Source organism: Bos indicus x Bos taurus, chromosome 16, assembly GCF_003369695.1.
Source record: "Bos indicus x Bos taurus breed Angus x Brahman F1 hybrid chromosome 16, Bos_hybrid_MaternalHap_v2.0, whole genome shotgun sequence".
NCBI lineage: Eukaryota > Metazoa > Chordata > Mammalia > Artiodactyla > Bovidae > Bos > Bos indicus x Bos taurus.
Genome location: NC_040091.1, coordinates 75355338 through 75374269, shown reverse-complemented (window position 1 = coordinate 75374269; position 18932 = coordinate 75355338). Strand labels below are relative to the sequence as shown.

General features: G+C 36.3%; 1 protein-coding gene across 2 annotated transcripts in view; it reads left to right on the top strand.

Moving 5' to 3' along the window:
* The window catches only part of ZBTB41 (zinc finger and BTB domain containing 41), a 39438-nt gene extending 20854 nt beyond the window's left edge, over window positions 1–18584 (top strand). For both annotated transcript variants that reach the window (XM_027565771.1, XM_027565770.1), the window contains exons 6-11: window positions 335–464; window positions 3789–3884; window positions 5213–5319; window positions 6783–6888; window positions 7890–7978; window positions 12397–18584. In XM_027565771.1, coding sequence (XP_027421572.1) covers window positions 335–464; window positions 3789–3884; window positions 5213–5319; window positions 6783–6888; window positions 7890–7978; window positions 12397–13052 — 1184 coding nt within the window. In that variant the 3' untranslated portion in view covers window positions 13053–18584. The remainder of the gene's footprint in view (window positions 1–334; window positions 465–3788; window positions 3885–5212; window positions 5320–6782; window positions 6889–7889; window positions 7979–12396) is intronic.
* Window positions 18585–18932: the final 348 nt, after the last annotated feature.

The following is an 18932-nucleotide window of genomic DNA, read 5'->3' as shown; positions in this document are numbered from 1 at the left end:
TCTTTTCCCCCCGAACTTTGGTAGGTAGCATTTTTTACTTTGATCCAGTCTGATTTCAAGCTAGGAGTTGGCCATTTCAGTTTGTAAACCCATTGGTTTATTCAGCATTTATTATACCAGATGCCTGGTGCCATGCTCAGCTCTGGAGATCTAGAGATGTACCCTGTCTTCTGGGACTAAACGGTCCCAGAAGGAAGGAGATAACTATAAATAGATAATTGGTTGTGTTACGAGATATGCACTAGTAGTGGGAGGTATGAATTTATAACATGTATTAAATTTAACCTAGTATCTGTTCATAAACTTTACATGCACACTAATTCTTCCTTTGTAGGTCCTTTCCCATGTGATATATGTGGTCGCCAGTTTAATGACACTGGAAATTTGAAACGCCATATAGAGTGTACTCATGGTGGAAAGAGAAAATGGACTTGCTTTATCTGTGGAAAATCAGTACGAGAAAGGTGAGGAATTATCTAAATACCCAGAAAAATCCTGATACTGTTATGTAGAAATAATCAATGAATATATTTTATAAGATTTAAGGTAAAATAAGATACTTGAATCATGCTTTAATTTGAAACTTAAGTATAAAAGAAATTACATAAATGTTATAGAAGGTGATACGAAGTCAGGATTTTCAAATTTAGATGGTGAGCTTAACAGAGACATCATTTTGTTTCTTTCTGAAACCCCACTAAATATTCATTAAAGGTTGTTTGTTCATTCATTCATTTTGAAGACATAAGCTGCAAAGACAGCAAGACAGGAAAGCCACAAGAGCAGCCCAGGTTTGGAAGCTCAAAAGCAGTATCGGTGGGAACTGACCTAGCAGGTCTGAGGAGGACAGATCCCAGAGCGGTAATGGAGAAATAGAGAGCCTTGTCTCCTTGCAGAGTCCACAGAAGGTGCAGGAACTGGCGGGCCCAGATGCCTCTGGAACCAGGGTGAAGGGCAGGGGGAGTAAGGACTGCTCTGCAAGTGAAGTTAGAGCGTTGGGTTCTCTGTCGCCTGCCAGGCCTGCTGCTGGACAGCCACCCCCCGCAGTGGCAGATAGCTGCGTGGAGTCATACAGTCGGACACACAGCAGTGAGCCCCAGTTACGGTACAATGCAGTGCACTGCCTATGATGTGTGCTACACGGCAGTAAGACAAAGAAAGGGAGCACTTACCTAAATGGGTGTTTCTGAGAGAGGGACGAGCGGAGGGGACCCAGGATACCATGGGAAAGTGTGACGGGAGCGTTCTCCGTCTCATCCCGCACATAGCACTCTTCTTTAAACAGTATGTGCATACTAGTACACATACTAGTCATACACATATACTCTTATATGTAGAAGTATGTAGTTCTGCGCTTAGTATGTGGAAGTTCATTATTTTAAAACAATTGAAGTGACACTTTGCTAAAAGAATAAATGGGTACAGCGGCAGAAAAATCAGTATGCTATATTTATATGAAACTTGTATTTACCCGATTAGCAAAATATAAATGATATCTTATACATTATAAATTATTGTTTCCCTTAAAGGTCTTTCTGTAAAAGTAAAAATCAAACAGACTGAAAAGGAAAACAACCTTTCCATCTTTTCACTTGTTAGGGTCTGGGAATAGTTTTCCTGGTGGTGTGGGCCTGGAAGAGGAGACCCCCTACTGGTGGAGATCTGCCTTTAGTTCACATTCACCTTCATGCCCGCTGGATGTGGGGCCGAAATAAAACCAGGTGGTGGTGACAGTCAGAAGCCCGCATGGTCAGATATACTGTGCTTTCCTTTCTTTCCCCTCAAAATAACTTTGTCTGCCCTTCCTCAGCCTTTATTTTATGTATGTGGGAAATCTCCGAATATTAGAACTGTAGGAGATGCCACAGTGGTTAGTGATCCATCCACGGTCGGTAGGGCTGGAGGATTTAGGACTAGCAACAATTAATATCCTTTACATGGTTTCCCTGTTTACCATTGCCATCTGGAAATTGCAAGTATCTGTGAAGTTTTCTTTGGCTTAAAACATTACTTTAATAAGTTGTGAGCACATATTGGAAGGGAATAGTACTGATAAACTGGATTTCTTATATATTATTAAACTCTATCCACTAAAATTTACATCAGTTTTACTGATTTGTCACTAAAATTCAGTACTGACAATTGAGTATTTTTCATTTGTATGTCTTGGAAGTTTCAGTTCAGTTCAGTCGCTCAGTTGTGTCCAACTCTTTGTGACCCCATGAACTGCAGCACGCCAGGCCTCTCTGTCCATCACCAACTCCCAAAGTCCACCCATATCGAGTCGGTGATGCCATCCAGCCATCTCATGCTCTGTCATCCCTTTCTCCTCCTGCCCTCAATCTTTGCCAGCATCAGGGTCTTTTCAAATGAGTCAGCTCTTCGCATCAGGTGGCCAAAGTATTGGAGTTTCAGCTTCAACATCAGTCCTTCCAAAGAACACCCAGGACTGATTTCCTTTAGAATGGACTGGTTGGATCTCCTTGCAGTCCAAGGGACTCTCAAGAGTCTTCTCCAACACCACAGTTCAAAAGCATCAATTCTTTGTTCAGCGCTCAGCTTTCTTTATAGTCCAGCTCTCCATCCATACATGACCACTGGAAAAACCATAGCTTTGACTAGACGGACCTTTGTTATTAAAGTAATGTCTCTGCTTTTTAATATGCTATCTAGGTTGGTCATAACTTTCCTTCCAAGGAGTAAGCGTCTTTTAATTTCATGGCTGCAATCACCATTACAGTGATTTTGGAGCCCAGAAAAATAAAGTCAGCCACTGTTTCCACTGTTTCCCCATTTGCCATGAAGTGATGGGACCAGATGCCTTGATCTTAGTTTTCTGAATATTGAGCTTTAAGCCAGCTTTTTCACTCTCCTCTTTTACTTTCATCAAGAGGCTCTTTAGTTCTTCTTCACTTTCTGCCATAAGGGTGGTGTCATCTGCATATCTGAGGTTACTGACATTTCTCCCGGCAATCTTGATTCCAGTTTGTGCTTCCTCCAGCCCAGCGTTTCTCATGATGTACTCTGCATATAAGTTAAATAAGCAGGGTGACAATATACAGCCTTGATGTACTCCTTTTCCTATTTGGAACCAGTCTGTTGTTCCATGTCCAGTTGTAACTGTTGCTTCCTGACCTGCATATAGGTTTCTCAAGAGGCAGATCAAGTGGTCTGGTATTCCCATCTCTTGAAGAATTTTCCACAGTTTATTGTGATCCACACAGTCAAAGACTTTGGCATAGTCAATAAAACAGAAATAGATGTTTTCTGGAACTCTGTTGCTTTTTCCATGATCCAGCGGATGTTGGCAATTTGATCTTTGGTTCCTCTGCCTTTTCTAAAACCAGCTTGAACATCAGGAAGTTCATGGTTCACATATTGCTGAAGCCTGGCTTGGAGAATGTTGAGCGTTACTTTACTAGCGTGTGAGATGAGTGCAATTGTGCGGTAGTATGAGCATTCTTTGGCATTGCCTTTCTTTGGGATTGGAATGAAAACTGACCTTTTCGAGTCCTAGCAAACCACTAGCAAAGGAGGCCAGAGCTAAATTATTTGCTTTTTTAAAGAAAAGAGACATAATAAACATACTGGTACAACTAATCCAATAGGAAGCAGAAATGTTGTAGGAGAAGGGGAACAGTTGACATTATGTTAGCTTGAACAACTTTCTAGTAAGCTTTCTAGAAATCTGTGTTTATGTATTAAATTTGTGTTTCTGTATTAGGTTGGCATTAAAAAATCTGTAGCTATATATATATGTGTGTATACTTTTTTTTTTTTTAATACAGAACTACTTTGAAAGAACATTTGAGAATCCATAGTGGAGAAAAGCCTCATCTCTGTAGTATCTGTGGACAAAGTTTTCGTCATGGAAGCTCATACAGGTAGGTCAGGCCATTTTCCCCTATAGTAAGAAAGATAAAATTCTACCTCCATTTTATACTCTCTTTTCTTAACATTGTGTTAGTTGTTTGATGAATTAAAACATGTCTTAACATTTGTGATAAAGCAAAGCTGTGCAGAAAAGTTTATAGACTTTTGCCTCTTCTTTATGCCTTTTAATATTTTCTTCATTCTGTAGTATAAAATATGTTAATATCACTAAGAGTAATGCTTTACCAAGTCGTTTTTATTTAAATATTTCATTACTTTTCTTTGAATCAAAATTCATGAAAACTCTGGTGTTCTAAAGTTGGTGTATTTTTTCAGTCCTAATTGTCAAAGAATGTTTTTGTTACAAAAATATGACAAAATTGAAAACTCGAGGATTGTCAATTTTAGAAAGTTTTCTGAAAATAAGTTGTAACTTAAGTGATTATTTTTACAGCTGAATGCTGACTACCATTGCAATTTATGAAAAGTTGTTTTTAAATGAATATATAATAGATGACTACTTATTGTGAAATATGTATACAATTTTAAATCTTATCAGTGTTCTCAGGATTTTAGTTTCTACACTGTTATTTCCTGTTTTTAAGTTTAAACAGAATGCTGATTTTACTGATTTTAGTCATAGCAGAATCAACACCTGTTTTGACAACTTGAATGGAAAGGCTGTTTATTTCACTAGGATGTATACAGATGGAATATTGTGGGGATAAAAATAACTCAAGTTAAATTAATTCTCATAATCTGTTATTTATGATAGCCTTTTATAATCTGTTTCTAGGTGATTGTAAAATGAGCCACACTTTATTTGGTTGGTGTGAAGGAAAGGAGTGAAGTGTGACTGTCAGAAAGCTGATTCCTTATTGGCTTTGCTAAGTTCTCAGTTGCCAGTGTGTAAGCGGTGTCAGTTGTCCAGAACAGGACTGATTCTCAGTGATTTGCTCTCATCACACATCTGTCGCTTGTGCACTTACCTCGTTTGTCGATTCTGATTCTGTCCCATTCAGTCCTGCAACACCGGCTGACACCCCTAGACGTCCGGTAGGTTCCCAGAAGCAGGTTAGGAGCCTCATGTCAGGAAGGAATGTCATCCAGAGGTAGTGGAGTCTGTGCAGATGTCGAAGTGCTGCCCAAAAACAGCTGAGTGGGACCCTGGAGTCAGGTGTGAAGCGGGAAGGCCCCTAGAAGTCAGAAATGGAGCAAATAATGATGGGTGAGCGTGGTTGAGTAGCAGCCCAGTTCGCATTATTGAAAGTTTAATCGAGTTTTTCTCTTTCCTTGTCACTGGTGTCAGTGGGCTTCATTTATTTTTTTTTCTTTGTAGACTTCACTTACGAGTACATCATGATGATAAAAGATATGAGTGTGATGAATGTGGGAAAACGTTCATTCGTCATGATCACCTTACGAAGCACAAGAAGATACATTCAGGTGAGGCGCACTTTGTAACGATTTTCCAGAGCACCTGAAAAACCACACCATGGCTGTGCTGGCTGTAATTTAAATAGCTTGGTATATTTGGTCACCTCTTTGTAAACAATGCTGATTATAAAAGCTTTTTTAAAAAGCATCTTTTTAAGCTTTTTTAAGCATTTCTTTTAAAAAGAGACATAATTTTGTGACATGTTTTTTTGGTCTCTGTAATTTTAATCATTTGGTTACCCTTTATGATCACAAACTGACTTTTAAAATTTGTTTCAATCAGATTCTCAAAATTTGCATTTTGTATATAATGTGGATATGTGAAGTTATTACCATTGGCACTTTTTTGAATCAAGAAGTCAAGATTATATTTCTCATTTTAATTGGATTTGAAAGAAGCTAGCAAAACTTAGATCCCTCAAGAGGATCATTGTAATTGGGGTGTTAAAGTTTATGTACCAGTGAATTTTTGAAACCGTATCTTTGGAAGAGCACCTTAATAATCCTGATCAATTTCAGATCTTTATTCTGTATTTATAATTTTTATACTCTGGGGATTTCTTTCATATTTTCCTCTCAGATTGATGTTCAGGAAGTGCTAAGAGAGCCACCTTTATGAGCACAATGATGGGAAAGAGCCATCTCTCTCTGAGCCCAGTAGAACAGGTGATTATTATTATTATTTTAACCATAATTTAAATGGACAGTGTGCAGCAGATGTAACAATTTCTTTAATGATCCCCGTGAGGCAGGCTGCAGTTGTTATCACCACTGTTAATAGTGCTAAAGTTCTGATGACTTTGGCATTGTGCATTTCCATTTTCAGGAGGAGAATTGTAAATTTCTGATTCTAGAAGTCACATGGTTTAATTGCACACGGGTAATGAGACTGATTTTTAAAGAGCAAGCCTTTGTAACTGAATATGAGAATAGAGGTGACAAATTGAACTCTTCTAGAACTTTCCTTTATATTTGTATTTTGGCTCATTGCAAATGTAAGAAATCCCCACAGATGAAAAATCTTTAAAAGTAAAGTGTAAAGATCTGAAAATGTTCAGGTCCTTTTTTATAAACAATAAGACAGCCTCATCTTGATTCATTGTATATTCATTTGAGGTGTTTGATATCCAGACTTATATATTCCTTTAAAAAAAAAAAAAAAATCCTGAGTTGTGAAGTCCTTTCATTATCTCACCCTGTTACACTGAAAGTCAAGATTTGAAGTCTGCAGCAAAAGGCTACCGATTCCTTCTCCAACTGGGGAGGAGGATTCACATTCCTAAAAATAAGTACAGAGTCCCTGAAGAAACATAAATTTGAGTATTAATATAAGGCAAAGAGCCCGGATAAAGGGTGGCTTTACTTTTCTGGTATCTGTTTTCTACCATGGTGTGTTAACTGCTGGATAATTTGTTTCTGGGGATAAAAAAGATTGACATGCATATTATAACAAAAATATTTGGATCTTTAAGGTGAGAAGGCTCATCAGTGTGAAGAATGTGGAAAATGCTTTGGCCGTAGGGATCATCTCACTGTTCATTATAAAAGTGTACACCTTGGAGAGAAGGTGTGGCAAAAGTAAGTTTCAGGCAAAGTTTCTCATCATCATCACCTTGGATAAAGCTAGGTTGGAGAAAAGTTGTCTCATAGTTTATTTTATTTAATTGAGGATGGGTTAATCGGTGACCTTTTCTCCAGCTTATCTAGCTTCTCTGCAGATGTAAAGGAATTGAATGTAGCATAATTTTTCATACTTGTTTCCAGTTGATTCAAACACTGGGAGATGGTAGACATTGAAGTGAGTGACTAATATAAAATTGTGGCCTTCTTTGGGGATTTCATTTATATTTGGTTGCGGTAGCTCTTGGAGAGCTAAATATAAATGAACATACTGCCTACATTTTGTACTTAATATGACAACAATTATTGGAAAATGTTGTCAGAATTTAGATCCCTTTAATGACACTGATAAATGGTACTTTAATGGAAGGAGGTATGTACTGTCTTTGAATATCAACTTTTTAATACAATTTAGATATCCAGGCTTAATAACTTGGATTGTGTGAGTATGAGATGTTCTAAGAATTCATGTTCTTGGAGTAGGTATTTGGATCAAATGGTCTAAGATATCGGGAAACTTAGTGTAATGCTGACCTAGATAATCATGGAACCAGAATTGGTCCCTTACACGTTCTGCAAGGGCTGCTAGGAGTGGGTCTCAAGTGGAGCCTTGTGATCACTCCACGGTGCACTTTTGTGGTCAGCCCCCACTTACCCATCTCATTGGTTTTTTTTTGGTCCCTATAATTTTTCCTTCTCATTTTTAAGTAGAAAATAATATATAAAATTCTGATGATTTAAAGCTTAAAATAAAGTAGTTTAAAGTTGAAAATCTAAAGACATCTTTTTATAGATTTATTTGTTGAGTATAAATGGAGGAGGAAAAACCAGGGTTAAGGCTGATGTTTAAAAAGTATCTCCATGTTCATTTTATTCTCTGCTTTAATAATGAGACAGTTATGTATGAAGTTATAACTTATTTTCACTATTAAAACACTCAAATATTTTTATTTTCTTAGATATAAAGCAACCTTTCATCAATGTGATGTTTGTAAGAAAATTTTTAAAGGCAAATCAAGTCTGGAAATGCATTTTCGGACACATTCAGGTAAAACCTGATGGGTATTTTATATATATATTTATATATTTGTTTATATATTATATATATATGTATATAGTCTAATTATTCAGAAGTGATAAATGGATGTTTATACTTTGTTGTTCTTGGTGAAATTGGTTTTTTTCCTGCCAGTAAAATTTTTACTTATTAAAATTGGTGTCATGAATGGACATTAGTGTGATCATTCTGTTCCATATTATGTAAGCTTTAATACTTTTGAATATCATTTTGTAGAATTTGGGGAAATTTTTTTCCATAGAGAATTTATTTAACTTTCAGTTCTCATTTTCTCCTTTCCTGGTTGTTTATGGTTCCTCTATATCTATATCATATATATCATAGAGCATGGCTCTATGAAGACATTTTATTTCCTTATCTTTTAAAAGAGTAATTCAGATACGACCTTGCTGTTGCTTATCAAGTCAACCATTGTATGGTTTTCCTTTTTACATATTCAGTTGTGATGTATAGGTAGTTATAGTAGAATGATTCACTTCAGCTGCTTTCTAGGACTTGAAAGTGAAAGTCATTCAGTTGTGTCCAACTCTTTGCAGCCCCATGAACTATACAGTCCATGGAATTCTCCAGGCCAGAATACTGGAGTGGGTAGCCTTTCCCTTCTCCAGGAGATCTTCCTGACCCAGAAATCGAACTGGGGTCTCTTGCAATGCAGGTGGATTCTTTACCAACTGAGCTATCAGGGAAGCCCTTTCTAGGACTTATCATTTTCTAAATCTTTCCTTTTTTTCCTTTGGCAATTCTACCATATTTTGAAACATAGATTGTTGGATTTTTTTCCTATATGTTGTCATAGTTCTTGTTTTACTTCTCATGTAAATTAATAATTTTTAAAGCTTTCTTTCCTTCTTTTTGGGCTTCCCACGTAGTCTGTACAGCATCTGCCTGCAATATGGGAGACCTGGGTTCTATTCCTGGGTCGGGAAGATTCCCTGGAGAAGGAAATGGCAACCCACTCTAGTATTCTTGCCTGGAGAATCCCATGGACAGAGGAGCCTAGTGGGCTACAGTTCATGGGATCGGAAGAGTTGGACACGACATAGTGCTATCTTTCTTTTCCTTCTTTTTAAGAAAGAAAGCTATTAATACATTTATGGCTGTTTGCTTTATATTTAGTTTGGAATTTGTCAAGCTGCCGTTCTGGAAGGGAAATTAATTTATTTTATATTTCTCATATTTAATGAGAATTGGAAATAACTGAATTTGGGCAATTTCAATAGCATAAAATTACAGTAAAAAATCTATTACTGGGACTTCTCTGGTGGTCTGGTGGTTAAGTGGTCCCAGTGCAGGGGGCCTGGGTTCAATCCCTGGTCAGCAAACTGGGTCCTGCATGCCACAACTAGGAGCCCCCATGCTGCAGCTAAGACTTGGCACTGCCAAATATTTTTTAAAAATTAAAATAGAAAAAGGAATTTGTTACTGGTACAGTAACTGTGTTAAACATAAAAACGCATCTCCCTGAAAATGAAAAAGTCCTAATTTGGGAGTTACATAAATAGGAGTAAGAAATGAGGAAACTGTATTAATACTATTCTCAATGCTAGTTAAGAATAAACTCATGATTTGAAGGAGATAGTTAAAAGTTAATTTGAAACCATTGATGATTTCAGAACTGTAAAACTATAGGAATTACCTAGAGGAGAAAGTTATTAAGGGCTGTCTTTATAACTGCATTAAGTTTTTTTTAAACATTGATTTGTAGTAATTAATTGATAACCAGTGATTTTGGAATTCTCATCTCTGGATATGTCACAGTTAGTTAGAATTAGGGACAAGTCCCTCTGTCCATGGAAAACTGGGGAAATGAGCTCTCTTACAGATTAAGACAACACTTAATGGCAGTTACAAAATGAGATAGAGGGATCATTTGAAGCAGAGGTCAACTACTTTTTTGGTAGAGGACTGCAGAGTAAACATTGGAGAAGGCAATGGCAAGCCACTCCAGTACTCTTGCCTGGAAAATCCCATGGATGGAGGAGCTTGGTAGGCTGCAGTCCATGGGGTCGCCAAGAGTCGGACACGACTGAGCGACTTCACTTTGACTTTTCACTTTCATGCATTGAAGAAGGAAACGGCAACCCACTCCAGTGTTCTTGCCTGGAGAATCCCAGGGACGGGGGAGCCTGGTGGGCTGCCGTCTATGGGGTCGCACAGAGTCGGACACGACTGAAGCGACCTAGCAGCAGCCTAGCAGATAGTAAACATTAAAGGTTTTGTGGCCCCAGCAGTCCAGACCACAAGCACTCAACTCTCTGTGGTAACATGAAAGCAGCCATAGACAAGGTATAAATAAAAAGAACGTGACCACATTCCAAGAAAATATTATTTACCAAAACTGTCATTGTGCTGTTTGTCCCATCTGTTACTTAATGCTTTTTTCCCTTGTCTTCACTTCCTTGTAATTGTGAAGTCTTTTTATTACCCATTTTCCCCTTGGTTTACTTGTTAATTGCATATTCTTTCAGTTTTCTTTTAGCAGTCACCCTGTAGATCACAATGTGTTTTCTTAAATGATGAGACTCTATCTCACGTTAGCTCATCATCCCTTTTCAGACAATTCAGAGACCTTACGACACCTCGTCTGTCACCCTTTATGCATTGTGTGTGTTTTAATTTTACATATACTTTAAGTGACATAAGACCTTATTATTTTGTTATTTTGCTTTAAATAACTTGTATTATTCATTTTTACTCTTCACTCCTTCCTGCATTACCATTCTTTGACCTGGAATCATATTCTTTCTGCATGAAGAATTCCCTTTTGTGCATATCTGCTGGCACCAAATTCTCTTAGGTTTTGATTGTCTGAAAATGTTTTTATTTTACTTTATAGAGGACATTTGGCTGACTATAGAATTTATGTTAGTGGTTATTTTTCTTTCAGTATTTTAGATGTCATTTTTTCCTCTTTGACCTTCTTCAGTTTTTGGTGAAAAATATACTGTCAGTCTTATTGTTGGTCATTTAAAAGGTATTTCTTTTTAATTGCCTGCTAAGATTTTTCTTTTATTTTTGATAGTTTTTTATAGTGTGCCCAGATATGCTTTTTTTTTTCCTCTTTTGTATTAATATTTTTTTAGATATATAGAACTTATTGCATCTATGACTTGATGCCTTTCATTTAGTAAGATTGTCAGCCATTTTTTCTTTCCAGTTCTGCTTCTGACCTATACTCTGTTTTCTTTCTGGGACTCCGGTTATATGTATATTAGACTGTCCACTTTGTCTTATGTATCTCTCTCATGTAAGTGGCTTCCAGTACAAGCTTATGATGTGACAGCTTTATAAGGTGAGAAGAATGGCCCAAGCTAAAAATGTCAATGTTAGTAGGGCTCCATTTCTTTCTGGAGTTGCTAGGGAAGAGTCTGTTCCCACTCGGTTGGATTATTTATTGACTTTCAGGAGTAGGACTGAGGTTCTAGTTTTGTAGCTAGTCGTAAGCTGAGATCTTCTCGGGTTCCAGAGGCTGCCGCATTTCTTGAGTCCTAGCCTCCTCCTTCCGTTTTCAGAACCAACAGTGTGGGTTTGAGTCCTCTTGTCACAGCTGTCCTACCCCTTCATCTTCAGTTATCACTGCTTTTAAAAATCTATGTGATTTTGGGTCTACCTGGTTAATCTCCCCACTTCAGGGTCTTTAAGCTTAATCATATCTTCAAAGTCCCTCTCTCCATGTAAGGTAACAAAATCAGTCCTTTCGGGGATTAACCAACCACCCTGGCTACTTTAAGAATTTATACCATTAATAGGAAGAAACAAAAACTACAGTGTGAGAACCTGACTCAGGCACAGCCAAAAACTGGCTTCCTTATTCTTGATCCTGATCAACTCTCCTTATTTTAATCTCAGGCTATAGACACCAGTATTACTACTTCTTATTCCAGTCCAAAGCCCCAGGTTAGTCAGAGTTGCTGTTTTAGTTTTTAATCCTTCTTGATAGGAAGAAATCAAATGTTCTAGTTTTACAGCTTCTTTAGGGGCTATAGTGAGAGCAAGCCGTAGTAACAATAGCGTGAGTTTATAAGGTACTCACCATGTGCCAGGATAATGCTGAGCACTACTATTTACTTTTCTCATTCAGTCCTTTCACCAGTCTGTGAGGCAGGTACTATTAACAGGTGAGGAAATTGTGCTTAGAAGTTGGGGGGTTTGCTCCAGGTTTGCCTGGTAAGTGGTACAGCTAGAATTCAAACCCAGATCTTTCTGATGTTTGAGTTCATTCTCTTTTTTTCTTTACCAGTTACTATACTGCCTCCACTTTATGATAGCATATATTAATTGCTTTTATTAAGTTCTTGTAAGTATTCACATGGAAAATTTACTGCTTAATTAATATTATTGTCTTAACTGAATGTATTTTACGGTTAATTTCATTTATGTTCAAACAGGTGAAAAACCATACAAGTGTCAAATTTGCAATCAATCTTTTAGAATTAAGAAAACTTTAACAAAACACCTGGTCATTCATTCTGATGCCCGGCCTTTCAACTGTCAGCACTGTAATGCGACATTTAAACGGAAGGACAAGCTGAAATACCACATTGACCACGTTCACGGCATAAAGTCTCCCGATGACCCTCTCAGTGCTTCTGAGGAAAAACTCGTGTCCTTGCCGGTAGAGTACTCATCTGACGATAAAATCTTTCAAACAGAAACAAAACAATACATGGAGCAGCCCAAAGTCTACCAGTCGGAAGCCAAGACCATGCTACAGAACATGTCTGCCGAAGTGTGTGTCCCCGTGACGCTGGTCCCGGTGCAGATGCCTGACACGCAGGGTGACCTGGTGCGCCACACCACCACCCTCCCGCCCCCCGCTCACGAGATCTTGTCGCCACAGCCGCCGGCCACGGATTACCCTCGAGCCGCTGACCTAGCTTTTCTGGAGAAATACACGCTTACTCCTCAGCCTGCAAATATAGTTCACCCAGTCCGACCCGAACAGATGCTCGATCCTAGAGAACAGTCTTACCTTGGAACGTTATTGGGCCTTGATAACTCCACTGCTGTACAAAACATATCTAATAGTGAGCATCATTCATGAGCAAATCTAAACATTCCACAGACTTCTTCAGTGGCTATGCACAATGGTAGCCTAGCGCTGACGGCTTTTAAATTAGTGGGGCTGCTATTTTTTCATTTTCTGTATAGTTTCTCAAGTCCTCAGATGCTTTTCCAATCAAAAAAATATGTATCTCTGTTTACTGAACATATTTGAATATTTGGACCCATTTTGAGGTATATAATATTTGAAATAGACATTTTGTGATTTTTTTTTTAAAAGATTATTTAGTGCTAATTTTTAACTCTCTTAACTTTTCAAAACTATCAGCTGTTGACATTATGGGGGTATTTGTTTTTAAACATCGGTGGAAGTTTTTATTCTCCTTTAGTCTCATTCCTCTTTTCTCCTTTCCCCATCTTCCAAACAAGTGTTAAGGAACATGTACCCTTTAAGAAAGAATGTCAGAGTGTACTGATAATTGCAACTGTTCCTTATCCTGACTTAAGTTTCATGATTATTTCTTCCAGATTTAAAAAAAAATGAAATTAGGAATTTGAATTTATAAGAAAGTCTTGGGATCGATCTGTGTTGTTTTTCCATCTGGCCGTAATTTCAGTGTATCACTCTTCTTTGGTCTTTTGACAGACTCAAGACCAGAAAGCTGACTAATGTAGGATTAGCTTGTTAAATGAAATGTAGAACTGAAATAATTATCCAAATGATTGGTTTTTGCCTGTGCTTCAATTATTATGAATAAGAAATGGAAATACAGATGTAGGCATTAAATTATACAAGTTGAAAATGTGTTAAAAGCAAAATATGGCAGTTTTAACTAGATTTTTTTAAGGTAAATTAACTGTTTGTATTTTGTCATTTATTTCAGAAACATTAACAGTATATCAGCATATATCATCATCTGACTAATTAAAATTCAGTTAACAAGCCACTTTTGGTCTCATTTACCTTGGCCAGCTGTAACTCTGGGAAATAGAACCTAGAGATTTGTGTTTAATTATTAGAACAGGGGCCAACAAATTATAAAATTCATGTCTAACTGAACTAAATGTTCATTTACTTTAATTAGAGCAAACCATTCCTTGTATACAGATACACATGTAACCTAGATCTTTATTTTTACTTTACACATAACCCTAATGTCTGTGATTATCCTTAATTTTTATGTTTGTATGATACAAAAGTTGAGGACTTGGTAAAAGGAAATAGCAGTTGGAGCAAAACCTCACTGATTAAAATTAAATGAGGAAAACAAAAAGTCAGCCAAAATTGTGAAATACCTTAAAGATGTGCACTTTCCATACTCTGAAGTCAATTTAAACTTAAACTAGGATGTTTCCTAGTGGAGCTGCTCGAAGGATTAGAGACTAGGCAGGGTTGATTTATTATTAGCATGTCCTTATGTAAACTACTGGAAAATAGCAATTTTAAGAGTTTTCTATTTCAGTTTTGTTTACACTCCTAATTGCTTTAAGCACTTTTTTTGTGTAAACTGTAAAGTCTGGCCCAGCCCTTGTGAAAAAGAAAAATCACAAATAAAATAATGAAGTTTAGCAAAAAATTTTAACCACTTAATAATGTGGAAACATGTTTGCTGAAGCACTTAAGAAATGAAGGTACTTTGCAGGAATATTTACCACACTAGTGGGGAAAAAAAAAAAAAGTTGAGAATTGGGGCAGTTAACCAAAGTAGCTCATATAACTAGTAAAGCCAACCTGAGTTTTGCCTCATTTGTTGAAGTTTGGTTATAATTCTCCTATAACTGATAGATACAAGCAATGTATCAATATTCTTTTTAAAGCATTCTTACTTTTGTGTGGAAATGTTGTGTCTGGGGTACTTAACATGATAGAACTTGACTATATAAGGTACTATTAATTTGTCTTTCAAACTGACTTTTAAAAACATCTCTTTATGATTTTTATCATAAAGACTTTTAACTAAAAGACTTACTATGATGAAAAGAAATCACTTTTAAAAATGTACCCTGCCTTGAATATAAAACAATGTAGAAAAGTCTGGACTTAGACAAAGGCAAATAGTATATATGTATATGTGTGTGGTATATTATATGTTTGGTAGCAGAAAAAGAGGGTGTTGCATTTTCACATTCAAAAGAATACTTTGCTTTTTGAAGGTATTGACTTTAGGGTTCTTTTAATAATAATCTCCTAATGCTTTAAATATATAATTTGATTGTAGGAATTGGTTTACAGTATAGAACTTTTCTTGAATACATCTCTTATATAAAGTGAAACATAATTATATTTACTTATTATTGTAGATAACTTAAACTTGAAAAGTAGTTTACTGTTTTATAAAATGCTTTGACGGTTAACTCATTTAAACCTCATAGCCAGCTCTGAAGTAGAAATGGCATGCTGTATTCCCATGTTAGAGATGAAGAGTCTGAGGTTAAGCCTACATCGTTAGTAAGTGGCAGAGCTACTAATAGGGGAAGAAATAGAGCATTAATGAATGCTTTCCAGGTGCCAGGCACTGCATTTTCTCATGTAATCTTAAAAATAGTATGGGAGGTAGGTAGTATAATTCTTATGAAGAAATAGTCTCAGCGGGCAAACAAATCTTCTGCCTCTAATCTCCAAATTAGAATATAAGAAGTCTTAAAATTGTGAAAACCTCATGGATTTGGGCAAACTGAATGTATATATAAGTTTTTGAAGTTGGCACAAAAAATATGAAATGAGGCCTGCTCTTTTCAGTTAAGTGTTTGTCACATTTGATTTTGAGTATTTGGGGCAAATGCTCCATTAACTCTAAAATCCATGAATTCTGTAACTATACTTAAAATTTTGAATCTTGCAACTAAGGTCAGCCTCATTCAGAATTTTTTATTTTATGAGCATAATTTATTGTTTTAAATTAATTTTGTAGCTGATAGCTGTTAGCACTTATTATGTAAATTGAATAATTTATCAAATGTAGAAATTTGTTAACCTAATCCATTTTTACGTAAATACGCCAAAGATTTTTAGTAGGTTTTAAAATAGTTTAAAAGAATTTAAATTCTTTGTTGTTTGAATAAATATTTGTCCAAAGAAGCACAGTTGAAGTCCTAGGATTATGGATTTTCTAAAAAAAATCATTAGTTTGAATACTAAGAATAAGTGTTTGTGTTTATATGTATTAGAAATAAGAACAGAAGAAAATACTCCGGGAGTAGTCATACTGACAAGCCAATTACAAGTAAGAATACTCTGTTTTCCTCAGTTTAATTAATTGAATGTTATCTTTTAAGTGGACACTATTAATTGCTAAATAATAATAAGCTGATTTTTTACACTACACTATTAAAATAATTTTGCCTTAGAATTTTTTTAGGACAAACTGAAGATTTTTTTGTAACAAACCCCACCTATTTTTTTGCAGCCTAAAATACCATTTAAGATTAGGGTTTGTTCTTCATGCCAGCAAGATTTCACTAGCTATGAAGGTGGTGATCTTTGCATACTTTTAAGTAACTTAGTCATTTATTGAAGAAGAGTAGCAAAAATAGGGTTTTAAACTGGTGCTTTATTAAGTGACTTCCTTTAAAGTGATGGTACATCATGAAGTAGGTACACTAATACTTTTCTGTCAACCTTAAAATTGTCAAAACATCTTGGCAGAGTGAGTGACTATAAGCTATTAGTTAAGGGCTAGTAGGTATTCAAAAATCATTCATTGCTTTCACTCTGTCATTAACAAATGAATTAAAAACACCGTTAACTGGTGTGTGTGTATGTAAGTTTGCATTCTCTTCTCACAGGTCATTCTGCTGTATCATGGGTGGGAAGTCAGATGTGGAGCATCAGCTCTGCGACAGTGTGCTTTTGACCATGCCCAGTCATCTCTGGATTGAATGCTTTGTGCCTTTTCAGATTGAGGCAGCAGTTTGTAGTAGCTTAGAGTTGACTCTGCTGGCTAGGTTGTGCTGGTTAATAAATGATTGTGGTTGTTTTGTTATTGTTATGGGTCTTATGTTTGTGTTGCCTGCTGGTCAGGCAACAGTCTTTTTTTTTTTTTTAGGTTGCTTTATATTTTTGTAGGGAAACTGGCATCAAGTACTAGTATGAATTTTTTTTTAATCTTTACTATTGTGGCCTTTCTAGTTACTGCAAAGCCACTCCTGGGCCTGTCTCTAGATACTCACTAGAGGAATCTGACAAATAAAATGAGCAGTGTGTCTGCCTCTCCATCTCCTCCCATCTCCCACCTTTTCTTCTGAATAATCCGTTACCAAACCACCCTGCTCTAAAAAGCAGCTTCTTCGCTCAGTTTGCCTAAAACTGAGCCAAAGGTGATGGTTTGAGATGAGTCTCTAAAAAGCAACATCCCAACCAACTGACAACTTGAGTTGATGAACTCAGGAAAAATTAGGACTTTTGAAGTCGTATTTGGATCATTCTAAGATTCAGTGCCAAATTTTAAATGACTCAAAATGTATTTTTTAATAAGAGTCAAGTCACATTTCTAAAACCTGTAATAGTGTTATGGTAAATGTCACTTACTATTAGGCTGAATAATGGATAATGTGACAATAATTTTGTAGTAATTTCTAGGAACCACAGACAGTTCTTTTTAGGTCCTCCCCTTTTGCACATTCCTCTAAAGTCTGTAGTGGTTTTTGGGGAGGGGGGACTATTCCCTGTTTCTTCAAAAATTGTTTCTACTTCAAGGTACTTTTATTCTGGACTAGTGGCATACTTTCTGCGCTTCCTCTTTGGCAGTGGCCTTAAGAAGGCAGAAGTAGCAGCAGTAGGTCATGTGAAGAATGAGGGGAAGGGCTGGTGGAGAGAGTATCTTTCCTGTATTTACTCTTCATCTTTCAATTTGCTGTGCACTCATCTTGAGTCTGTGACTGTTGAAAAATCCCTAAATAGTTTAAATTGAGCCTCTATAGCTATTCGTATAAAGAGAAAATAAGAATTATATTCAGAGAATAGAGGTTATACAAAATGGATATGTCTTTTTATTCTGCTTTCCCCCCCTAACTTCTTAGATAAAGAAGTAATTTTGGTGCTCATATTACTGCTAGAGATTCTAAAACATTTCTTGAATGAAGAGTGTGCACACTTATTGTTATTTCACCCTGTTGCTTGGTATTCCTGCTTTATGATTACACAATTTTTATTCCTTGTAACAGTCGGACTTTTCTTATCCCTGTGGATAAAACTGTATTACAGCTGATGACTGAGGCTGCCAAAAATGAGCACAGAGGTGGGCACTTGGATTATGAGATTTATGATGTACATTAAAGTGGAAATGCCTTTGAACCTGTTTTCAGACTCCAATCTTAAATTTTGTTTTTAATCATTAGAACTTTTAAAAGCAACTACAAAGAAAAATCTAAAATACCAAGATTTATAATTTTGTCAACTGTGTGTAAAGTATCTTGTGAGTTTTCTAGATATTTTGACTGTCTTGTGTTTCCTGAATATCAATGTCTTTATAGAAAAATTCAGTTCTCTGTGAAGACTAGGAAGTGTGTTGTATGCTGAACTAGTTCTTTGTCTTGTTTTGATATTTAAATAAAGTTCTTTGGTCCTAATAAAGCATTCTAGGTTTTATTGAACACATTTTCACAGCATGACAATGCACAGTGCTCTGCCTGCCTCCTGAAAAATTGAATGAAAAGACAGTGAACACATAGAAAACCAAACTCTTGGAGCACAGGTATTAAAATATTATTCACTTTTCATAAGCTAGATATAATTTCAAATATTTTATGTTAAATGTATAAATCATTAATATTTAATGGTTTTTAATCCAACCAGTCCATCCTAAAGGAAATCAGTCCTGAATATTCATTGGAAGGACTGATGCTGAAGCTGAAACTCCCAATACTTTGGCCACCTGATGCGAAGAACTGACTCATTGGAAAAGACCCTGATGCTGGGAAA